Genomic DNA, 19,510 nt, shown 5'->3' with positions numbered 1-19,510 from the left:
TATAGGGATCAAATTGATTTCTGTTAAATGAAGACACTATGTCTTTTGTGAGCGCAGTGATAAGACATAGATCAATACTCACAGGAATGGTTCTATTTACCACAAAAGGAAACAAAAATAAGGTAGTACCTCAGGTATGTAAGGAATGAAGTCCTGTCAACACTCTGCAGGTCTGGGATCAGTTCCTCTTTCCAAATACTAGACTGCTTGATGGAGGAGGAAAATGACAAGCTAGCTCAAGTTCAGCGTCTGGCACGGTTGGTCAAAATCTGGATCCTCTAATGTGGACCATGCAGAACCAGCCCAGCCTATAAATAATACTGACACAACTTTAGAGGAAAAGAACACTGAACCTGGACAAAACAAGGTTGTGAAATGAAGGTAGGTGGAAGAATCGTCGTTTCTCTGTCGGTATCTGTGCACTCTTCAATCTTTAATATACATTGTTTTTATGATTTCAGACTGAGATTTCAGCAAGGGGTTTCTTCCTACAAACCATGCCGGTGTTGCTGTTGTTGGCCATGGTCTTTTCTTCACAGTTGTCAGTATGTAGCTTATCTTACTCTTTAAGGACATCAGGATCTCTCTTTTTGTATTGACATTGAAAATTGAATGTGTGGTTTAAAGACTGCAGGCAAGGCTGTTTAATAACTGTCATTCCTAGAAAGTCCAGAGAGTCCACATAAATAAAATCTGTTCTATTGATGCCTGGAGATGCAGCCCTGTGCTTTCACTGGCCCCTCTCTGGCTAACAAAATGATGTCTATAACTTGGAATCCTTTTTCTTCATTTAAGGCGGTGGACTCCTGCGGGCCAGAGGTTGCAGCTTTAAAGCGCAGCATAAGGAAACTGGAGAATAGACTCTTGATCGGGGCTTGGCAGGTCGAGCACTTGCAGATGCACAAATACTTCCGTCCCTTTCAGTCTTCTGTGTCAGATACAAAACCTGAACCTGACACAGCTCCCACTGTGAACCACAACAGCAGTGGGACATTAGACAGCTCTGATAACACACTGATGCAGCCACTTCCACCAGCAGGCAATTTAATTGTCCACGACAAAGGTAAGAATAGCTCACTTTATATCATAATAAAAAGTCAATGGTGGATTTTAAAAATTTTTATGCAACATAAAGTAAGTATATTATATGTGTCAATGGTAAGGATGATAAGCAGCCATCTTTAAGGCTTTTCCAATGCTATCTTCCTAGACTGTTCTGAGCTGTTTGACAGACTGAGACCACCAAGCGGTTTCTACCGCATCAGACCCAAATCACACCAGGACCCTTTTTTGGTTTACTGTGACATGGAGGATGGAGGAGGATGGACAGTGTTTCAGAAACGTCGGCACGGAAAAGTGGACTTCAACAGGTATTTCGTAAAACATTTATGAGTCCTAAAGTCCTTGCAAAGCTCAGCATCAGATTACAATGTAGGTGTTGATAGAGCGAGGAAAGATGTCTGCCCGATTCTCATTTCAGAGACTGGGTGGACTACAAAGATGGCTTTGGAGACTTCAAACTGTGGAATGATGAGTTTTGGTTGGGGAACGACCACATTCATTCTATACTCTCAGAAGGTCAGTAAAGATTAAAGTCCCCCTTTTATAAGTGGCATTTTATCTTTTTAATTGTCTTTCCGTTATTTCTCATGTTTTGCCAATATTTATTTGCACTGAAGGCCAGAACCTGGTGAAGATAGATCTGATGGACTGGAACGGAAAGAGAAATTATGCATTTTACGAGAACTTCAGGATCGCTGATGAGGCCGTAAGACACATTTTACAGTTCTGTTTCCTGGTCTAAGAAGTGACAGCAATTCCTAACAAACGTTACTTGCTTTAATCCTTATTCCAGGACAAGTATCGTCTCCAGTATGAGCTGTATAGTGGCCAAGCTGGGGATGCTCTGACTGGGGGTGGGGGGATGGTGGAGAACTGGTCCGCTTGCCTCAGCGGCATGCAGTTCAGCACCAGAGATCAGGTTGGTAATATATCCTGATAACACTTTATAGTAAGAACCTTGTGATGAGTCTTAGTTAAGAGGTAATAAGGCCGTAATAAGTCCTTATAAGGTGCTTATTAACATCATAAGACTGTATAAGCGTTAATTACAGCATCACACATCAAGCATGTTTATTTTTAGATTATAAGATCATTAGGCTTTTATAAACGTTCCTAGGCAGAATTTAAAGGTGCATTATGTACTTATGTGCATAAGCTTAGTTTAAAAAAATACAAAAAATAACCAAATTTATCAACAGAACGTGAGGAAATTTTTGATGTTATGTATTGTGTTACTGACATTAGCATGTTAAGTAGCTAGCCCAGGCCTGTCTTTTATCATAAAACTACTCCTAGCTCACAGTCCGGACCGCTAACTGTCTGGCTAACTTAGGCGACTAGCTAATGTCAGCTACAGTTAGCAGCAGTTAGATGTTACTCTGATAATATGCTGCCCCCTATTTATTAAGAGTATGAATGCAAGAGGTGGCACCTTTAAACTGGTAACAAGTTTCTTACTAGTGGTTCTAAAGGTCTTATAATCTGACAATAAACATATTTTTATGCTATCAAGACTTATATAGTGTTATCTTAATAATATTAAGCATCTTAAATTGACCTATACGGTCCTTATTACCTAATAACTAATGCAACTAATGCAAGCACAAGGACCCTAATTATGAAGTGCAACCTATATATTAGTGGAAGATTACTCACAATGTGCAGACGATGACTCTAATAACACTGATGTTGGTGATGCATATTGACAGGACAATGACCGCTACCTTCAGGGCAGCTGTGCTACGGAGAATGAGGCAGGATGGTGGTTCAACAGGTGAGACCTTTCAAATAAATCCAAGTGTTCATTAGCATTACCATACCATGGAGAGAACCTATAACTATATGGTTAAAAAAATGCTATTAAAAGACATACTACATCCATGACATTGTGTACTATCTTTCTATCTACAGATGTCATGCAGCCAACCTAAATGGGAAGTTCTATCGCACAGGGACATACAAGGGCCAGTATGACAACGGTGTGGTGTGGGGGACCTGGAGAGGCCTTTGGTACTCCCTCAGACACACCACCATGAAGGTGCGGCCTCTGGTTTTCTTGGACATCGAGGGCAGTGGAGCGGGAGGAATTTAGAAAACACAAGGCTTCAAATTCCCTGGCGATTGAGGGCAAACACTGATGTCATGTTTACACTCTTTGTATTTTAATTTCTCCCTTTGCTTCATTATTTGAAACAATCAGTATCTACTGTTTTCCATAAAGCATTGCTTTCTGTAAAGTTTATATTACCCAAACAATAAAAACAAGCAGCATCTCAGCCACAATGCCTCTTTGACATTCATCTTAGTCTGCTTACTATTGATCTAAACTGTGCATTTTGCAGAAAATACATGAAAAAGACTTGACATTGCTAATCTCACACATTACAAATTGTCCCTAAACTAAATCATAGGTAGAGTGCTTGTCACTAGAGTACAGTATTGTACAGTGGCACTTCACAGCATGATAAAAACATCACATTCAGCAGCACATAACCATAGAGACTGAGATGTCTTCTGTAGTGTTTTGAATACTGTCATTAATAGGGTTGTGTTAAACAGTGCATACAGACGTGGGTACAAGGCCATGTTAAATATGAAACCTAAAGAGGCACTCTGAAGGCGCACACTTAAGGACAAAAATACAGTATGCTAAATCATAATGCCTATCAAAATTCAAAATATCAACACAATAACAATTAAAAAATGCAATAGAAAAACATTGCTTTGAAACAGAAATGCTTTGAAAATATCTTTAAGAAACAAAAAACTTTTTTGCTCTCTCAAAGTCCTTAAATCTCTCACATACAACACAATTATTACTGATATCTGGGTCCGTGTCAAAATGAGGTTAAAGTCACAGATGTGACAGGTGATCTACTCCTCTTCCCCTACATAAGATGAAGACAGATCCAGGTCCAACATCTTCTGCTCTGCCTCGCTCAGCCTGAACGGCGAGCCACCACTGCTGCTGTAGTCTCCAGACATCGGCAGAGAGCGGCAGCGACCTTGCCTCTGCTCCAAGGATGACACACTAAAGGTGGAGCTGCGTTGCCGCCCCTTGACCCCAGAGCAGGACTGAGCTTCCTTTAATTTCCGGGCCAGCATATTCCTCTGGATGGGTGACGGGCCACGACGATTCCAGTTCAGCTCAGCCCGCTCAGCGCGATCTACGCTCAGGGTGGCAGGCCCTGTGGCTGGACCCCCAATCCCTGAGATTCCCCCTCCACCTCCTGTCTCAACGCTCCTTTGCCTTTCCCCAGTGCCATCGAAGTCTGCTTTAGTGTGTTTTGCACATTCAGAAATGCTGTTTGTGTTGGTCCCTGTGTGCTTGAGTTCACTGTTGTGAGAAGGAACAGCTGTCTCTATCCAAGGCTTCCTCTGAGGTCTGGATTTAGCCCAATCTGAGGCCCCATGCTCTGGAATGGGATAAGAGCGATATGGCTGCCTCTCCCATCCTCCTTTGGTCCAAGAACTTCCTTCAGGAAGGGTCCGAGATCCCACCTGAAAAGGATAATGTATGATATTAGTTAATTAAAAAGGCTTAAACAGACCTAAACAATATACACTCTACATAAACACATAAATAAAGCTGGATTGGTGACCTGGGTCATGCTTCTTTCTCTGAACTGTCTGGAGTGTGCAGAGGGCGGAGGCTGAGGTTTGGTGTCATTAAAACTGGATGTCCGGCGGAAATTTGGATTCCTATGATAGGAGTTTCCCATTTCTGCATCTCCTCCTCCTCCTCCTCCTCTGAGACCTGCTAACCCGCTCCTCTCCACCATCTCTACCCAGTCAGCAGTGCGATCACGCCATTTTGAGCTGCCCCTGCTTGCATGACCAGAGACATGAGGACCTAAGACCAGCTCCACTCTGGGGCTCAGTCTGTCCGGCGTGGCCCGAGGAGTCTGCGCCAGCGGCTCAGAAAACGGAGCTGCAATACGAAAGTGGTTGCAGTTCGCGTCGTCCTGGAGACCTGGAGGGAGTGTGGGATGAGCAGATCCAGTTGGTGTAGGGATAGGGGAGCTTGTGGGTGAAGCAGATATTTCTAACAAGGTGTCATGGACCGGGCTTGAGGAGACATGGTACAGCTGTGTGGCTTCTCTTAACCCCTTCTTCTTCATTTCTTTTAACTGCTGCTGAGCCAATCGGTACCTATAGAGACAATTCATTTTTTTTTAAGACTGGGGAGTGATAATATGTTTGACAATAATGTTCTATGTGTGATGGAAGTAAACAATTTTCTAAACATACCCAAATATTGTTGGCAACATCTTCTGACCTGAGGGGGACAGCCTTTCTGAGTCCTGTGAGACAGACATCACCGGGGCCTGTGAAAGAGGCTGGCTGCCCAGGATGGCAGCGTCTTTCTGGGCTACACCCACACCCCCAAGGAGGCCATGGCCGTCAGACAGGCTGGGTCTTTGGAGGCTGTGGCCACATATAGAAGCCTCATCTGAGAGCTTGCGTCCTCCAGGGGAATGCATGGACCCTCTGTGGACGGAGCTGCACTGAGGGGTGTGGCAAAGCTTTCTCCACACAGTCACCACAACAGTAGCCAGAATCACAGCCAGGCAAAGGGAGATACCAGCCACCACGACCATGTTACCACCGAGGGGCGTGTCTCCGACAGGTGCAGTGGGGAGGGATGGAGAAGGTGCAGGCAAACCTGGGGAGGAAAGGGAGGATGTTGTGTTTAAAATGAATATCAAGGAACAGAGAGAGTGAAAAAGAAAAAAGTAGATGAAGAGACTGACCCACACAGTCCTCCAGTGAGCACATGGACTGTTCCTTCACCATGCCAGTGCACTGCATCCCTCCCACACCTGAGGGCAGCAAACACTCACGCACTCGTTCCCTCACCCCCTCTCCACAGCTCACACTGCACACACTCCACGGCTGCCACGGGCCCCATGACTCTGCAGAAAAAAAACAGAGGATACTGTTCAATTGCAGATAAAAAATAGAGAGTTTACAGTGCAAGCCAGCAATAAAGCCAGTAGAAGTGTAACAAATCAGACCCTACCACATGAAGATGGTTAACAATCACGTCACATGACGTCAACCAGATATTGCTTTACCCCCTTAAATAGACAAAGCTGGGACACAACTGCCATTACTGTCCTTAATCTGTCAACATGACCATAAAGCACTTCATTCAATTGATTTCCATTTAATTTGGCAAGTGGCCTTAATCTAAATATAATGTGGCATATGCATATAAGTAAATTTAATGGTGTTGAACATTATAATTTCTTATGAATGACTCAATTGTGTGTCTCGGTTATGTGTGAAAGCAGATACAATGTGACTTTATGTGCGCGAGGGAATGTACACGGGTCAAAATAGTACCATGACCTGTCAGCTGCAGATTATATTTGATGATGCTTAGTTACACACTGCATTTTAGTAACATCATATAACAATTTCAGTGCAATAGCTAGAGCTGGAACAATTAATCAATTAGTTGTTAATAATTAAAGTACATGGCAACTATTTTGATAATTAATTAGTTTGAGTAATTCTTTAAGAAAAAAAGTTACAATTCTCTGATTCCAGCTTCTCATATGTGATTATGTGTTTTCTGGTTTCTTTACTCCTCTATGACAGTAAACTAAATATATGTTGGTTGTGGGCAAAATAAGACACTTAAGTAGGTTTGCTACAACAAAAATGTGACTAAATTGAAATGTCTTAAAATACTGATTGGATAAGTGTTCCAGTGAGTCAGCAAGCACAAAAGCAGGACCCTGAAAATGAAGCAGCTAAATGAATTGCAGCCATTGTCACTTCTAATTTTATCACTCGTGTTTTTCCTACTTTGAAGAGTCAAAATGTCGTCTGTGAAAAACGCCTCTTGCCTTCTCTTTAATGAGGCCATTCCTCAGCTAGTGACTGGGTTTTATCCACTACTTGACTTTAAGTGACAAAATAAGGATGAATAAAGCAATTATTGGGTGAATCCCCCTGCTCTATTGACACTGCTGAATTACAAGCAGAAGTGGAGCTGAAATGTATTCCTTACAGTTGCCAAATGTGAATGAGTCGCTCTTGTAAATCTCACCTGTACTCCGGTGAACCACCAAACAGGTCTGTGCAGGACTGGGTGAGCGACTGAAGTTGAAAACAAAGCGAAAGCAGTACTTATTCCTTCCTGGGTAAAACACAGAGCAGTTGAATTCTGTCTCATTCTCTCCCTGCGTCAGCCAGTTAAAGGCCAACGGAGGAGAAGAGGGCTCCTCTGGTCCGATCCCCAGCAGTGCTGCTCCACCTGCTCCAGCACCTGCATCCTTGTACAGCAGCACTTTCCCATTGATGTGAGCACAAGGTGGGGTTATCAGTTTAACAGTCATAGTCCCTTCACAACCACTCCTGTAAGCGTTGCCGTTTTCCACCAGCAGTTTGTAGGAGAAGATGCGGGACAGGTATAGAGCTCCAGAGCTCTTCACATCCTGTGCTGCATGAGGAGACCGCAGAGCCACTCTTATGAAGTCCCTTTCTGTGAAGGGGAAGGCGCAGGCCAGCTCAACACTCTGGGAACGGAGGGGTTTGATTGGGTGTCGCGTGCGGGCTCGGACCTTGTCGATGCTGTTTCGCCCTATCTGGTTGTACTCCATGTAGCTGACCTCCAGGAAGATGGCAGAGTCAATGCCACTGGAACAAGCCTGAAAGTGTTCATTAGTGGATATCCCAACCTGGGGAGAGACAGAAGAAGAGATGCATGTTAATCGTACTGCAGCACAGTAAACCAACTTAGTGTGTGAAGTTTAAGATCTTGTTTGTCTTGCCTGAAAAGATCCTGAGTGGTTTCCAGCCCTCTCCACAGCAATGTGGAAGGTGGGCCACTGCACCTGCAGTTCTGAACTCCACCACCAGGAAGTGCTCTCCGTGCTGCTGTCGTCCGTGCCGTTAGCGTGAGAAACAGCGGAGATGCTGGTCTGCCTCAGCAGGAACCGGAAAGTTCCTGCGTACAGGAAGCAGGAGCAGTTGAACTCCACCCTGCCGGCCGCTTGGTTGCTGGGGAGAGCCCTGGTCAAAAGGGTGGTGTTGGTGTCCGTGTTGACCAGAGAGAGGCTCGTGCTGCGGATGGTGCTGCTGTTGGATGTTGTGCTGAAGTCCACAAATACACTGGCGTTGCTCAGGGCAACGTGGAGGGAGGGCCAGATATTGAGCCCTGCAAAAGCTACAGGATAGGATGCACAGAAGATTTAATTAATATTGTTCTTTTGTCTATTGTTTGAATTCATTATCTGCTCATTCAATTTTCTTGATGTGAGACTGCAAGCTGTTGGTTACTGCTCCCATATGGTGCGTTTCTGGTTCAGTTTACTGCAGTGATTCAATAACGTGGCACAACAGATATCCTAATATCTGTTTCGGTGTGGACAATTAGATGTAAAGTTATCTAATTAACGTTTGGACTGGACGAAAAGTTCAAGTCAAATGGGGTCTCACAAATATTAGAAATCAATCTAGAAGAAACTTAATGCAGCGTATAGTTATAAGTTATAGTCCAGTAATAACACTAAATTATTGATATGTCTCTTGACATATTTCCCAGCCACAATTGATGGAATTTGCACTGCACAGCTAAATAATGAGCTCAGCATTTCATCAGAGACACTGTGGATCCACAATCCAAATCCAAACAATTTGATAACCATCAGTACAAGAGAGCTACATACAGTATGTCATACAAACAATACATTCAACAATAAGTAGTTAACTGCTTAGCAGCATCTCTGAGCTGGCACAATATTAGGAAAAGAAAAGTCATTTTTCAATTATTTTGACGAATATTGCGATCGTGATCGTCACAATTTGGGGGGAAGGGATCATATTTGCATTTCATTTTCCCTGAAAAAAATATTAAAATGATGAGGATGTGGTTTGAAATTGTTCCCTTACGTCTGAGAAATATGATCTGTAGGCCGGGACTGGAGCACCACAGTGCTTCATTTATAATGGTATAGAGTGACACATTTTAACCTTATCAAAAAGATTGCTGCTCCTGTGATTTGGATATTGCACTTGGCCATACTGCAAATTTGATGATCTTATGAGTCATTTATTTTGTTCTACTACAGAACAGTAGAATATGATTTTAAAAGCTGTCGTCTGGTGCAGTGTGTAAATCCTGTTGTGCAAACCTCACATTCTTAGAAAGCAAAGAGTAAGAGTTTGACCCTCTGTTACCCTCCTCTGCCTTTTCCTTCAGCTCAATTTCCCTCTCCCATTTGAATGAGGGCAAATAGGTTGCCGCAGTCCATTTAAAATACGTTTAGTGTTTGCCTAATCAATTAAAATCAATGATTCCTGCCAGCCTTTTTCAAACATGACGTTATCTTACTAAAGTGGCTTGGTGACACTCACCATATCCCATGAGTGCCAGCAGAAAGGGCAGCAGCGAGACAGCCTGTGGCATTCCGATGTCTGTACCTCTGTTTTCTCCTACACCGCATGACCGTCCTCTTCCACCACCCCTGACCTCTACATATCAGAGGGAGATCACAAAATAAGCAAGCAAAAACAAAAGAAAAGAAAAGAAAAGAAAGGAAAGGAAAACAAGTAGTTCACATGCAATAACCAATTGTGCTTGTTGCTGGGTCAACAGACAGGAGAAGGCTTGGAAGAAGTGGTGCACTGATCTGAGGTATGAAAAACAGGAAGGCTGGAGCGTGAAGCTGCGGCCATGAGTTCTATGGATTTACAGTGGCGTCTTCCTCTTCCTTCCATCTTCACAATGGGTATGGTGGGACAACAAATATTTGTGAGGTAGAGCCAAATCATTGTTGTTTGGTTGCTTGCGAAGGTTTTCAATGAGTGTGTTTCCTTTGAGACACAATGGACCCCAGAAACAAATCCAGAATTTTAGGATTTTGGGACCAGGACTGCTTTGGATTTATTTTTCTTCCTTTCTTTTCTTTTTTTTACATTTTACACCCTCATTCAATTCAGACCATTCGAGACTACCAGCCATGAACTACTCATGTCAGGTTTGAAATGAATAAAGTCACCACATGCTCTTCAACACTTCACCTGAAGACACTTGCACTTAGCACAGAGCCAACTCCCAACCAAATAGTTAGCATAGTATGAAAAGTCTTCCCCTTCATACTCAACTCAAATGTATCAGGAGTGTATGTGCTTCTTTTAAAATATATTATATCATTTTAAAGCCCTAGTGTCCCCCACATATTAAACTTAAAATTCTCTTCAACCTGGATATTCTGGAAGTATTGTTAGCATATGTTGTGCGCAGTTTAAGCTGCCTTTGAAACATGAAGCTAGTTAATGTTGTTGTTGTTTTTTTTATAGTAGGAAATTCAAGCTGCTCTACTCACATGTCTCCTTGTCTCAGCACAGCATTATTCCTCTCCAGTTTACCAGCACAACAACCCGCAATGACAGCCCCTACATGCGCCGGTATTAACACGTCTCCTGTGACTGATAAAGTGCTAATAATTTCGGTGACAGTCAGCGGGACAAGCGGGACAGAGTCCAACCGCAGCTCTCCGAGGGCGGATCCGCTCACAGCCACCTCACGGTCATCTGCAGGGCGATGGGCGGGTTGACTCTCTGTGTTGTTCCTCCCAAATGTACAGGGACAAGACAGACTACGTGCTGTGAGGTGCTGCTAAATTAACCAATAAGTTGCTTACTTTCAGAAAAATACATTTGTTTTTACTGTAAACTACTCAGTGATAGAAAGTAGTACTTTTACTCAAGTACTGTACTTAAGTATAATTTCGAGGTACTTGTACTTTTGTAATTCTACTACTTTATACTTCCACTCCACTACATTTCAGATGCAAATATTGTACTCTTTACTCCACTGATAGCTTTAGTTACTAGTTACTCTGCAGATTACATGCTGCATCAAATATTGTAGTTTTTACTCCACTACATTTGTTTGATAGCTTTATTACTAGTTAGGCTACTAATAAATGATGATTTGTGGAATTAGCTCCACATTTACCAGCTGCAAAATTAAAGTGATATATACATTAATGCATCACTAATTATAATAATATAGCCTACTAATTACAGTAATAAAGAAATAGTAAAGTAATAGTAATTGCAGTAATATAACTGATGAATACTTTTGCTTCTGGTACTTTTAAGTATATATTTAAGTAAAACATTACTCAAGTAATTGACAGCAGGACTTTTACTTGTACCACAATACTTTTACACTGTAGTGTTGCTTGATCTGAATACTTCTTCCACTGCTTCCCTTCACATTCCTGCCTGGGGGGATTGACAGGGAAAATGAAGCAAAACTATTTTCTGGTTTGGAAATGGTTCTTACTACTGTGGGTTCTGAATTTCTGTGATAAAATCTGCACTCCCACTTCCACTAATTCTCAAATACTGATTTGTCTGTACATGCAGGCTAATTTGCACAAGAATAAGTTTACATACAGGCTAAGAAGTTAAGGTTATATAAAGCAACTTATATGTCGTATAGAGTGAAACATTAAAGAGATTGTTATCAGTTTTAATAAGAGGCACGTGAGTCATTAAAAGACTTTCGGCACAGGTGCCTGAGGAATGTGACTAGGTGGAGAAATATGTGAAATTCAACAGATGGATGGATCCCCTCCTTCCAGTGGCAGTTGCACATAAATCTTTTTTTTTTATTATCTTTTAGATTAACTCACGATAGTCAGTTAGAATAGCAGTTTGTATCCCAATAAGCCCAGAAGGCCCTGGAAACATTTTATACAATGCATTCATGGTTGTAATCTGCAGAACTATTCATCTGACACAGTCACGTTAGCTTGCCTTCCCTCCCCCCTGCACCGCCGGTCCATCTCAGAATGCAAGACTGAGACCTACTTTGTGCAAAAACATTCATCAAAAGTTGTGTCGTACATGAATCCCTAATTATGATCAAACCTGCCTTTGAGCTCTCAAGACTCCCTGATGCAATTGAGTTCATCTACTATCAATAAGTGAACCACATGGTAGGCTAATCTAATCAGTTGTAGAGCACTGCAGACCTTCAATTTTTTCCTCCAGAGAAAGAGAGCAAGCAGAAAACAGGAAGCTTCTCTGGAGATGAAACACACTTTGCTGCTCGGCTGGGTTCACAATGGGAACAAAGAACTTTTCTATTGCGTGTGTAAAAAAAAGCCCTACAGGGACGCACGTGGGATTAAAAATATCAGTACACTGGTAACACTCACGGCAGCAAATAACATCTAGACATGTAGCTACTCAGACTTAGAAAATGCTCATATTTCATACATTCATACTTCTACTCTTTATGATATCCTGTAACAGTAGATATGGCCAGGGTGCTTACCTTTCAGTTTGGCTTCAAAACAGACACAACTGGAATCTTTATAACACGACCTCTGCAATGAAGGGATGAATTGCCTGAAGAGTGACATTTGGCAACGTGCCCTAAAAATTATATGCTGTGAACCAGACTGACAACATTTTATCTTGATCTCTTCTTGAGTGTATCCTCAACGAAAGAATACATTCAAAGACGCTTTGATGTACAAGACTGAGAGAGCAAAACAATATGAAAGGTGAAGTAGGGTATTCAGATCTGGGTATGTTCACTCCCTCCTCAGAAGATAAGACAGAATGGCGAGCTTGATTCCTCAATCATTTATTACATAATGTATTTTTTTAACTTAGAAAAACATGCGATCAGGGGCTATAGGCTTTTCATAACAGTCGACGCTACTTGTAAAAAGATATAAGCTGTACAGCTTATACGGTGCAAAAATATAAACCATCAAGACAGTTTTCCCAAACTCATTTATTACTAAATAAACCATACTCATCATTCCACCAAAAACAGCAAATTTGGGAACACTTTGCTGAATGTACAGTATTTGACATTTTTGTTTCAGGAAAAGTATCCTCTTGATAAGCTTTTCTTTTTTCTCTTGGGCTAAGATAGAGATTAGCTGGTAATATTTACAGTGGATTCGCAGAGATTTACCACCAACAGAACACCAACCATTCAACAACCAGAAGCAGACTGGACAGGTTCAGTGCTGCCTATCAGTTTACATATGTACTGCTAAAGAGATGGTTTTTAATGCATCCAGCTTATCAGTAGAGACAAGGGAACCAAGTCTGAGTTTTTTTTCCCACTTAGTTTGGGTCCTCATCACAAAAATAAACTGTAAACAGGTCAAAATAGGTTTGGGTAGAATCTCAAACCCTCAACAGAGTCGTCTCTACACAGGTGGCCCATCTTCTCAGCCAGCAACAACCTGGAGATGAGGATGGAATAGAGTATAGAAGACAAAGACGTGGAATAAACACGTGTAGCAAAAAGGAACAACATGAAAATATGTGAACATTCTCATGGTTTTAGGAATACTGTGAGGTAAAACTGACTGACTAACATGATGAGTCCTAGTTAAGTGTTTTATTGTTGTTCAACAGCTTACCGTTCTTTTGACAGAAGAACAGAGAGACCCAGAAGCTTCGCAAACTCCTCTGCTGTCAGAGAGCCTTTGTCTGACACCTGCAGAAGAGGAAGATGAAGAGATACAGAGATAAGCCAGGGGTTAAGATTAAAACTTGGACTGTGACTTATCTGTAGATATTTTTCAAACATATATCCAAGATGGCATGCTGTTTGGTCGGTGTGAACCATGTCAGTGTCAGTATAATGTTGTAATGGTAAAGCTTACATTGTCCAGTGCTGAGGCTATCATTTCCTCTTCGCTGTGAGACTGCAGTTGGACCACCATCACACCACTGTCAAACACCCGCAGTCTAGGAAGAAGACAAGACGGATGAAGGAAAGTCTGTGCAACTGTCTGTCTGTGTTTGTGTGTGTGTGTGTGTACGGGGGGGGGGGGAGATCCGGTCAACAGATTTAGACCGAGTGATCTTTTTTATTAAGTTAAAATAAGGAGCTGGCAAAAGAACAGTGACCAGTTTGGTGATACGAGAACCAGCCTGGTAAGGAAACAGGCCAGTGTTTCTTTTCAAACCCCAGGAAGTGACAGGATATGACAGTTGCAGAGGGCTGGACACCACTTCCAACAACAGGAAGCCAGGCAGGAAGAGCCTGGCCTCTGAAGCAGGCGCCAACCCTGCCCTATATATTCCTTTAATAAAACACATAGCCTGGTCTGTATACACAAATGAATGTATGAAAGTGCACACAGATACGTTAAACAACACAAACTCACCTCAACGGGAGCTTCAACGACTCAAACATCTTGCACGCGTTTACCAAATCTTCTGGAGATAAAAGCTGTGAAAAAAGAAAAAAAAAGGGGAGGAACCTCAGTATCTAACAGGCCACCAAAGAAATGCGTGTATACTGCGTGTGTGTGCACTTATGTGAGCGTCACCTCCATCCCTCTGGCACGGTTGACGAGACAATAAACCTCAGTGAGAGCCATCATACCCCCACGCTCCTGAGAGAGTAGGGAGTGGTAGAAGGAAAGAGGGAGAAATAAAATCAGGAGGAGATTAAAATAGAAAAAATTATGTGTTTTCGCTGATCCGATCAGAAGTGGACAAGTCAGAATGCCCAAATAACTAAGAAATTGCCATAGAAAAAAATATCAAGTCTCTTCTAATTCATCAGCTTACAAAATTGGGACTTTGGGATTTTTCCCAGGAGCAACAAAGAAGTAGCCTATTTTGGACACCGTTGACTGTATTTGTAGAATTTGACAAGATTATGGTCAATAAAACGCACTCTACTTTCTTGAAATGAGTGTAAAATTAGTTGAAAGAGAGTGTTCAAACAGCTGCTAAATGCTGGCTGGTAAACGATCATAGTCCTTGCAGATGAAACACATATGACACATAGAAAATTCACACCTACCTCTAGAGGGGCCTGTAGCATATCTCCCAGTTGCTTAGCCAGCTGCAAATGGTAATGTGTGCCTGATCCATGCGTTTCCCTGGTAACAGGGTTGGCAATACCCATGCTCAGTAGGTACGACTTAAACCGAATTGTCTATAAAGCAGAACAGAACTGTTAATAACGTACGTGGTCCAGTGACGTAACTATTGTTGCATGTACAATGATTTGAAACTCTGTCCATTTTCCTCCTGTTTCTGTTTGCAGTCCGTACCTCATCTTCTGTTATGTCTCCCTGCTTGTCTTTGATCTTGTTGGCTATAGATCTGGACAGCTCCACCATCTCTTTGGCCTGTCAGTAGGAGAGGACAATCACTCAGCAAATCCCTTTGCACAGATGAGCTTAGCACAGGTTTCACGTCCAGGTTATGAGGTTTAAACAATCATACAGTATGATTGTCAATACATTCAAAGACTCAAAAGATAGATTTATAGATTAAAAATACTTTTTAATCTATTAATTTATCTTTTGTACAAAATCAACAATGTGGGGCAAATGTGAACATTCAAAAGGACTGCATTACTCACCTTCACCATGAGCTTACTGAGGTCCTCAAAAGCCTGAAAAAAACAAACAAAAAAAAACCCCCCCAGAAATTAATGGTAGTGCTCAAAAATGTAATAGTCAATTAAATAAACCACAAAATATTCTACAGAGATAGTTTGAATATCATTCCACAGTGCCTAGACCCCTCCTCTGGCTGATGATAAAACTCTCCCCAGCCCTGAATCCCCATTTGTTTCAATGCCACACCATTAATAATGCTACATAAATATCATTTTATTTAAGTCATAAAACATGTATACATGTATACAGTCTGTCCAACAGTGGCTGTATAAACTCATAACTTGTGTTTATAGTTTAACTTCATGGTTGTCTCACGTGTCACAGCGGCTGTGGTCAGTTTAAATTCATGTCAGTTACAATAAATTCCAATAGTTTTTATGGCAGAAAAAAAAAAAAGAGACCAACACACTCATAGAAACCTCTTAAACAAAACCACTCTGTATTCTCAGTATGCTCACAGTCATTTTTATCAAAATACAGCAAAAAAACTTCCGCTTGAAGGAGGTTAATGAGAGGACATATGTAAAGTTTACTAAGCAATTCCCAATCTAACGCATTTCTCAGCATTTCAGTACTTCTGCTTTACAGTACCTCAGAGATATTTTTGTCTGTTTCTTTCCTCTTCTCCTCTATCTTCCTTTCAATGCCAACAATCCCCACTGCGCGAGTCCTTCCTGCCTACAAGACCACGAAGGAAAGAAAAACATGTGTATTGAAAAACACAAGGGAAGACAAACAGTGAGGAGAGAACAAATTATAGTTAAATGCTGTTACACTTCATAAATGATTTGTAGCTACTATGATTTCATAATGTTTATCAAAAAAATAAGATTAAAGTAATCTCATTTGGAGACACATGACACTAATGCAAGTGAAATAAGTTTAACAACTTACACAAAAGGCTGTTTTTACTTTGGTGCAAGTCCTGCTGTCAGATGCAAACTAATTTCATATAACAGTAAATGGGAAAGCAATAAACAGACACTGCTTTTTCAAAATCCCTAAACAAGATGCAGAAGTTCTGACTATTTTATCTGTCAAACTCAAGAATATAGTGACAACACTGCCATCCTGTGGAACACAATTTGTATTGACGGACATGTCATTCCCAAGTACATCATCTATTGAAAGCTGATACAGTTACAGTCCCTGACAAATCACATAACCAGCCGATAACTAACTAATACAAATTCCAGAAATATAAGAAAGCTGAAAGGAAGAGATTCTAGTCAAATGAGGTGGAACATCTGTTAAGCTTCTGACCTGAGAGCCAGTTCCTGTGGGGATAGGTTGTGCAGCTGGCGTATTCTCCCATCTCTTCTGGGTCATTTCCTCTGTTAGCCTCCTGTAAAACTGCACAAAACATAACATGTCAGTTCCAGGTAACAAATAATCAAACACAATCTTTCTAATGACGGCTCATTATAGGGTGAGCAACAAGAAACAAAAATGTTTTTCCAGCTACTAGTATAAGTGGGTCTACCTCAATCTGTCCATGTTCTTTGAAGGACAACTTGATGAAGGAGTACTTGCTGTGTTGGTAGGGACCTGGCTCCTTGTTGGCAGGTGAAGCGTGGAGGTGGATGACGATTTTTGCACTGCAGGATAAACAATGCAAAAATGAAATGATGACGATAAAAACAATGTACTATTTACATTTTCTAATTGTAAACTGAAATTATTATTATTGTCGTTACAGTGTCACCAATGAAAGTTCATTCTTGACCATGGAAATAGTGGTTTGACAAATAATACATAAAATAAAAAAGAAGAAGGACAAAAACAAAACACCATTAACTCAAGCTCCACTTATTAGCTTTTTCCAAAGCTTTCAATCAGAGGAGGGATCAGCTATGACCTTCTTCCCAAATACCAGTTATGATAGTAACAAAGCTCTATACTAAATTGGATGTCACTTGGGCAATCTCCATGACAACTGATCAAACTCCACCAACCTATGAAGGCAACAAGATGCAGTTGCAAGCTCCATAAAAAGCAACCATTAGAAGCCACAAGATATACAGTATGTGATGACACTCACCTCTTCCCTATTCCTGCAGCCTGCTCCTCAAAGAAAATGATCTGTGACAGGGGCATGGCTATGCAGCATTCCTACAGACGACAAGAGAGAGTCATCATGGGAGTCGGCACGTGAAACGTAAAAGGACAAATCTGTGAACATCAACATCAATTCTGTCTTACATGATTTTTAACGTCCCTCCAGATCAACCGATGGGTGCTCAACAAGGCAACTCCAACATCCAGCTTAGCCTGGAACAGTAACAGGGAAAGACGTGACGTTATTGTTTGTTTATATTAAGTTCCTATGCAATTCTTATTGTTATAACGCTAACACCTTTAACCACCACCACGATATATAACTTTCCACCATTCAACGATCTTTTTGACATTGTATAAGTTTTTAGCTGCTGTGTCTTTGTACCAGGCCATAAAACTTAGTTCACAGAAGAAAAAACAATACCTTATCATCCCCGTCATACAGTCTGACACCCCGTTGCTGGATCACTAATGTTTCGTTTATTTCTAAGAGCCCATTTGACCACGAAAAGCGGTCCATTTTTACTATTATACTATAAAAAATATTGCAATTCCTTATTCTATTCCGCTGCTCAGACGCATTTTATGTTTACTTCCTGTACGCTGTCCAGAGTTGTCCTGCCACTGCCTGCATATAAACACTAAAATAGAACAAATATAAATTGAAATATATTTAACTAATAATTATGCCGACTAAAAGTAACCATTTGTACTGATAATATTACTTGAACTTTCTGTAATTCTGTATAATTTTCTACATGGTGTCTTCTCTGACAGGCAGCCTCAGAGGGGTCCTTTCCGGTGTTGACGTTACTAGCGCCAGCTGTCAGTGGAAGCTAGCAAGACTGCTATCTTCGCTAGCGCGTTGTTTTGAGATTTTTACATTAATTTTTACCTTCTCTTGTCTCTACCGTAATTTGCTCCAGCATCGGATTTTAACTAAGCTTGAATTAACAGATGTACTTATGTTTTTTCGCCTTTTCTTGCGTCGTTTTATTGAGCGCTGCACAAGTTTAAGGTAGCTGTAGCTGGCTAGCTTGTTGTTAGCTGCAGACAAATCTGGTGCAGACAGGTTTTGCACTGCAGATTCAGCTTCTCTTGTTTTGAAGTCATTGTTGACGTGCGGAAAGTTGCATCGTATAAAAAGACTGTGAAGACCATGCAGGTTCACATGATTAGCTGCTGCAAATTATGGTTTGCAGCATTATGAATTTAAATCAGTAACGTTAACGTTGGTCATTGATTTAGTTTGTAGACCTAAAGTCATCCGAATGCATTTGGTCTTCACTGACCTTATTTGTTGTATAAGTGTATTGTATTTACGATTTGCATAGTGTAATAACTTTATTGGGGTGAACCTTTGTTTGAATCTGCAATCATGGATAAGAAATCATTTGATATTGTCTTGGATGAGATACGAAAGGTAAGGAGAATCTAATACCCTGTTCTCTATCTGAGATTTGCAATAGTCTCAGCATCGGGTTTGGTAATTCTTCATTTTGTGTTTCAGTGCGTCCTGACCGACCAGCGTATCAAAGCCATAGAGCAGGTGCATGGATATTTCTCCAGTGAGCAGGTAACTGTCCACACAACTGCAGCACTGTCATGTAATGTTTACCTCTTAGTGTATCCGCCTTGAGAAACACAGAACCTCCACCTTATACATACTTCATTTTACCACACCACCAAATTTGTAAAATCCTAAACTCTTAAACAGATATGAAATAGAAATATAATCCCTAAATTCATCTAAATGCCCCATTTTAGAACTTGAATTACTTAGCACACAGTGCTGCATATGGGTTTATTTCAGAATGACATTTGAATAAATTGAATTTGTGTGTTACTTGAGCTGTTTTGACCTAATGCATACTGAGAAATAATATGTATTTGCAATTGTTCCATTCCAAACAATGTGTATGGCTACAACTGAACAGAGGAAAACTTGTGTTCTCCTTATTTAT

General features: G+C 41.1%; 4 protein-coding genes across 5 annotated transcripts in view; 2 read left to right on the top strand and 2 right to left on the bottom strand.

The window, feature by feature from the left end:
* Nucleotides 1-266: 266 nt before the first annotated feature.
* fgl1b (fibrinogen like 1B) lies at nt 267-3,189 on the top strand. The gene is made up of 9 exons (XM_073479952.1): nt 267-381; nt 462-545; nt 796-1,063; nt 1,211-1,370; nt 1,481-1,578; nt 1,680-1,768; nt 1,856-1,981; nt 2,772-2,836; nt 2,974-3,189. The coding sequence occupies exons 1-9, from the start codon at nt 376-378 to the stop codon at nt 3,152-3,154; spliced, it is 1,077 nt and encodes a 358-aa protein (XP_073336053.1). The 5' UTR covers nt 267-375; the 3' UTR covers nt 3,155-3,189.
* Nucleotides 3,190-3,202: 13 nt separating this feature from the next.
* On the bottom strand, nt 3,203-10,535 carry thsd1 (thrombospondin, type I, domain containing 1). Its single transcript, XM_073479951.1, has 8 exons — nt 10,404-10,535; nt 9,433-9,549; nt 7,848-8,242; nt 7,124-7,754; nt 5,817-5,978; nt 5,314-5,728; nt 4,665-5,214; nt 3,203-4,563 (listed from the first exon to the last, which is right to left on the bottom strand). Exons 2-8 carry the CDS (start codon nt 9,482-9,484, stop codon nt 3,937-3,939), a joined length of 2,832 nt encoding a protein of 943 aa, XP_073336052.1. The 5' UTR covers nt 9,485-9,549; nt 10,404-10,535; the 3' UTR covers nt 3,203-3,936.
* Nucleotides 10,536-12,819: 2,284 nt separating this feature from the next.
* vps36 (vacuolar protein sorting 36 homolog) lies at nt 12,820-18,166 on the bottom strand. The gene is made up of 14 exons (XM_073480113.1): nt 17,971-18,166; nt 17,691-17,759; nt 17,530-17,600; nt 16,972-17,086; nt 16,752-16,841; nt 16,080-16,166; nt 15,449-15,481; nt 15,135-15,212; nt 14,882-15,016; nt 14,400-14,465; nt 14,235-14,299; nt 13,728-13,812; nt 13,482-13,558; nt 12,820-13,301 (listed from the first exon to the last, which is right to left on the bottom strand). Exons 1-14 carry the CDS (start codon nt 18,064-18,066, stop codon nt 13,220-13,222), a joined length of 1,149 nt encoding a protein of 382 aa, XP_073336214.1. The 5' UTR covers nt 18,067-18,166; the 3' UTR covers nt 12,820-13,219.
* Nucleotides 18,167-18,359: 193 nt separating this feature from the next.
* The window catches only part of proser1 (proline and serine rich 1), a 9,326-nt gene continuing 8,175 nt past the window's right edge, over nt 18,360-19,510 (top strand). The window contains exons 1-2 of one of the 2 annotated variants that reach the window (XM_073480034.1): nt 18,360-18,969; nt 19,057-19,122. In XM_073480034.1, the coding sequence (XP_073336135.1) occupies nt 18,925-18,969; nt 19,057-19,122 (111 nt within the window). In that variant the 5' untranslated portion in view covers nt 18,360-18,924. The remainder of the gene's footprint in view (nt 18,970-19,056; nt 19,123-19,510) is intronic. The other variant, XM_073480035.1, reaches the window with a different exon arrangement.

The sequence above is a fragment of the Pagrus major genome, chromosome 13 (assembly GCF_040436345.1).
Source record: "Pagrus major chromosome 13, Pma_NU_1.0".
NCBI classification, from domain to species: domain Eukaryota; kingdom Metazoa; phylum Chordata; class Actinopteri; order Spariformes; family Sparidae; genus Pagrus; species Pagrus major.
This window is presented reverse-complemented; position numbering and strand designations above follow the sequence as displayed.

Coding starts and splice junctions, on each gene's coding strand:
- vps36 (XM_073480113.1), bottom strand. CDS start 18,066: ATGGACCGCTTTTCGTGGTCAAATGGGCTCTTAGAAATAAACGAAACA. Junction 16,842..16,971: donor AAGAACATGGACAGATTGAG/GTAGACCCACTT, acceptor TGTTTTGTGCAG/TTTTACAGGAGGCTAACAGA. Junction 13,302..13,481: donor GTTCTTCTGTCAAAAGAACG/GTAAGCTGTTGA, acceptor CCTCATCTCCAG/GTTGTTGCTGGCTGAGAAGA.
- thsd1 (XM_073479951.1), bottom strand. CDS start 9,484: ATGCCACAGGCTGTCTCGCTGCTGCCCTTTCTGCTGGCACTCATGGGA. Junction 8,243..9,432: donor GCTGGCACTCATGGGATATG/GTGAGTGTCACC, acceptor CCTATCCTGTAG/CTTTTGCAGGGCTCAATATC. Junction 7,755..7,847: donor ACCACTCAGGATCTTTTCAG/GCAAGACAAACA, acceptor GTCTCTCCCCAG/GTTGGGATATCCACTAATGA.
- fgl1b (XM_073479952.1), top strand. Junction 1,371..1,480: donor GGAAAAGTGGACTTCAACAG/GTATTTCGTAAA, acceptor TTCTCATTTCAG/AGACTGGGTGGACTACAAAG. Junction 1,982..2,771: donor AGTTCAGCACCAGAGATCAG/GTTGGTAATATA, acceptor GCATATTGACAG/GACAATGACCGCTACCTTCA.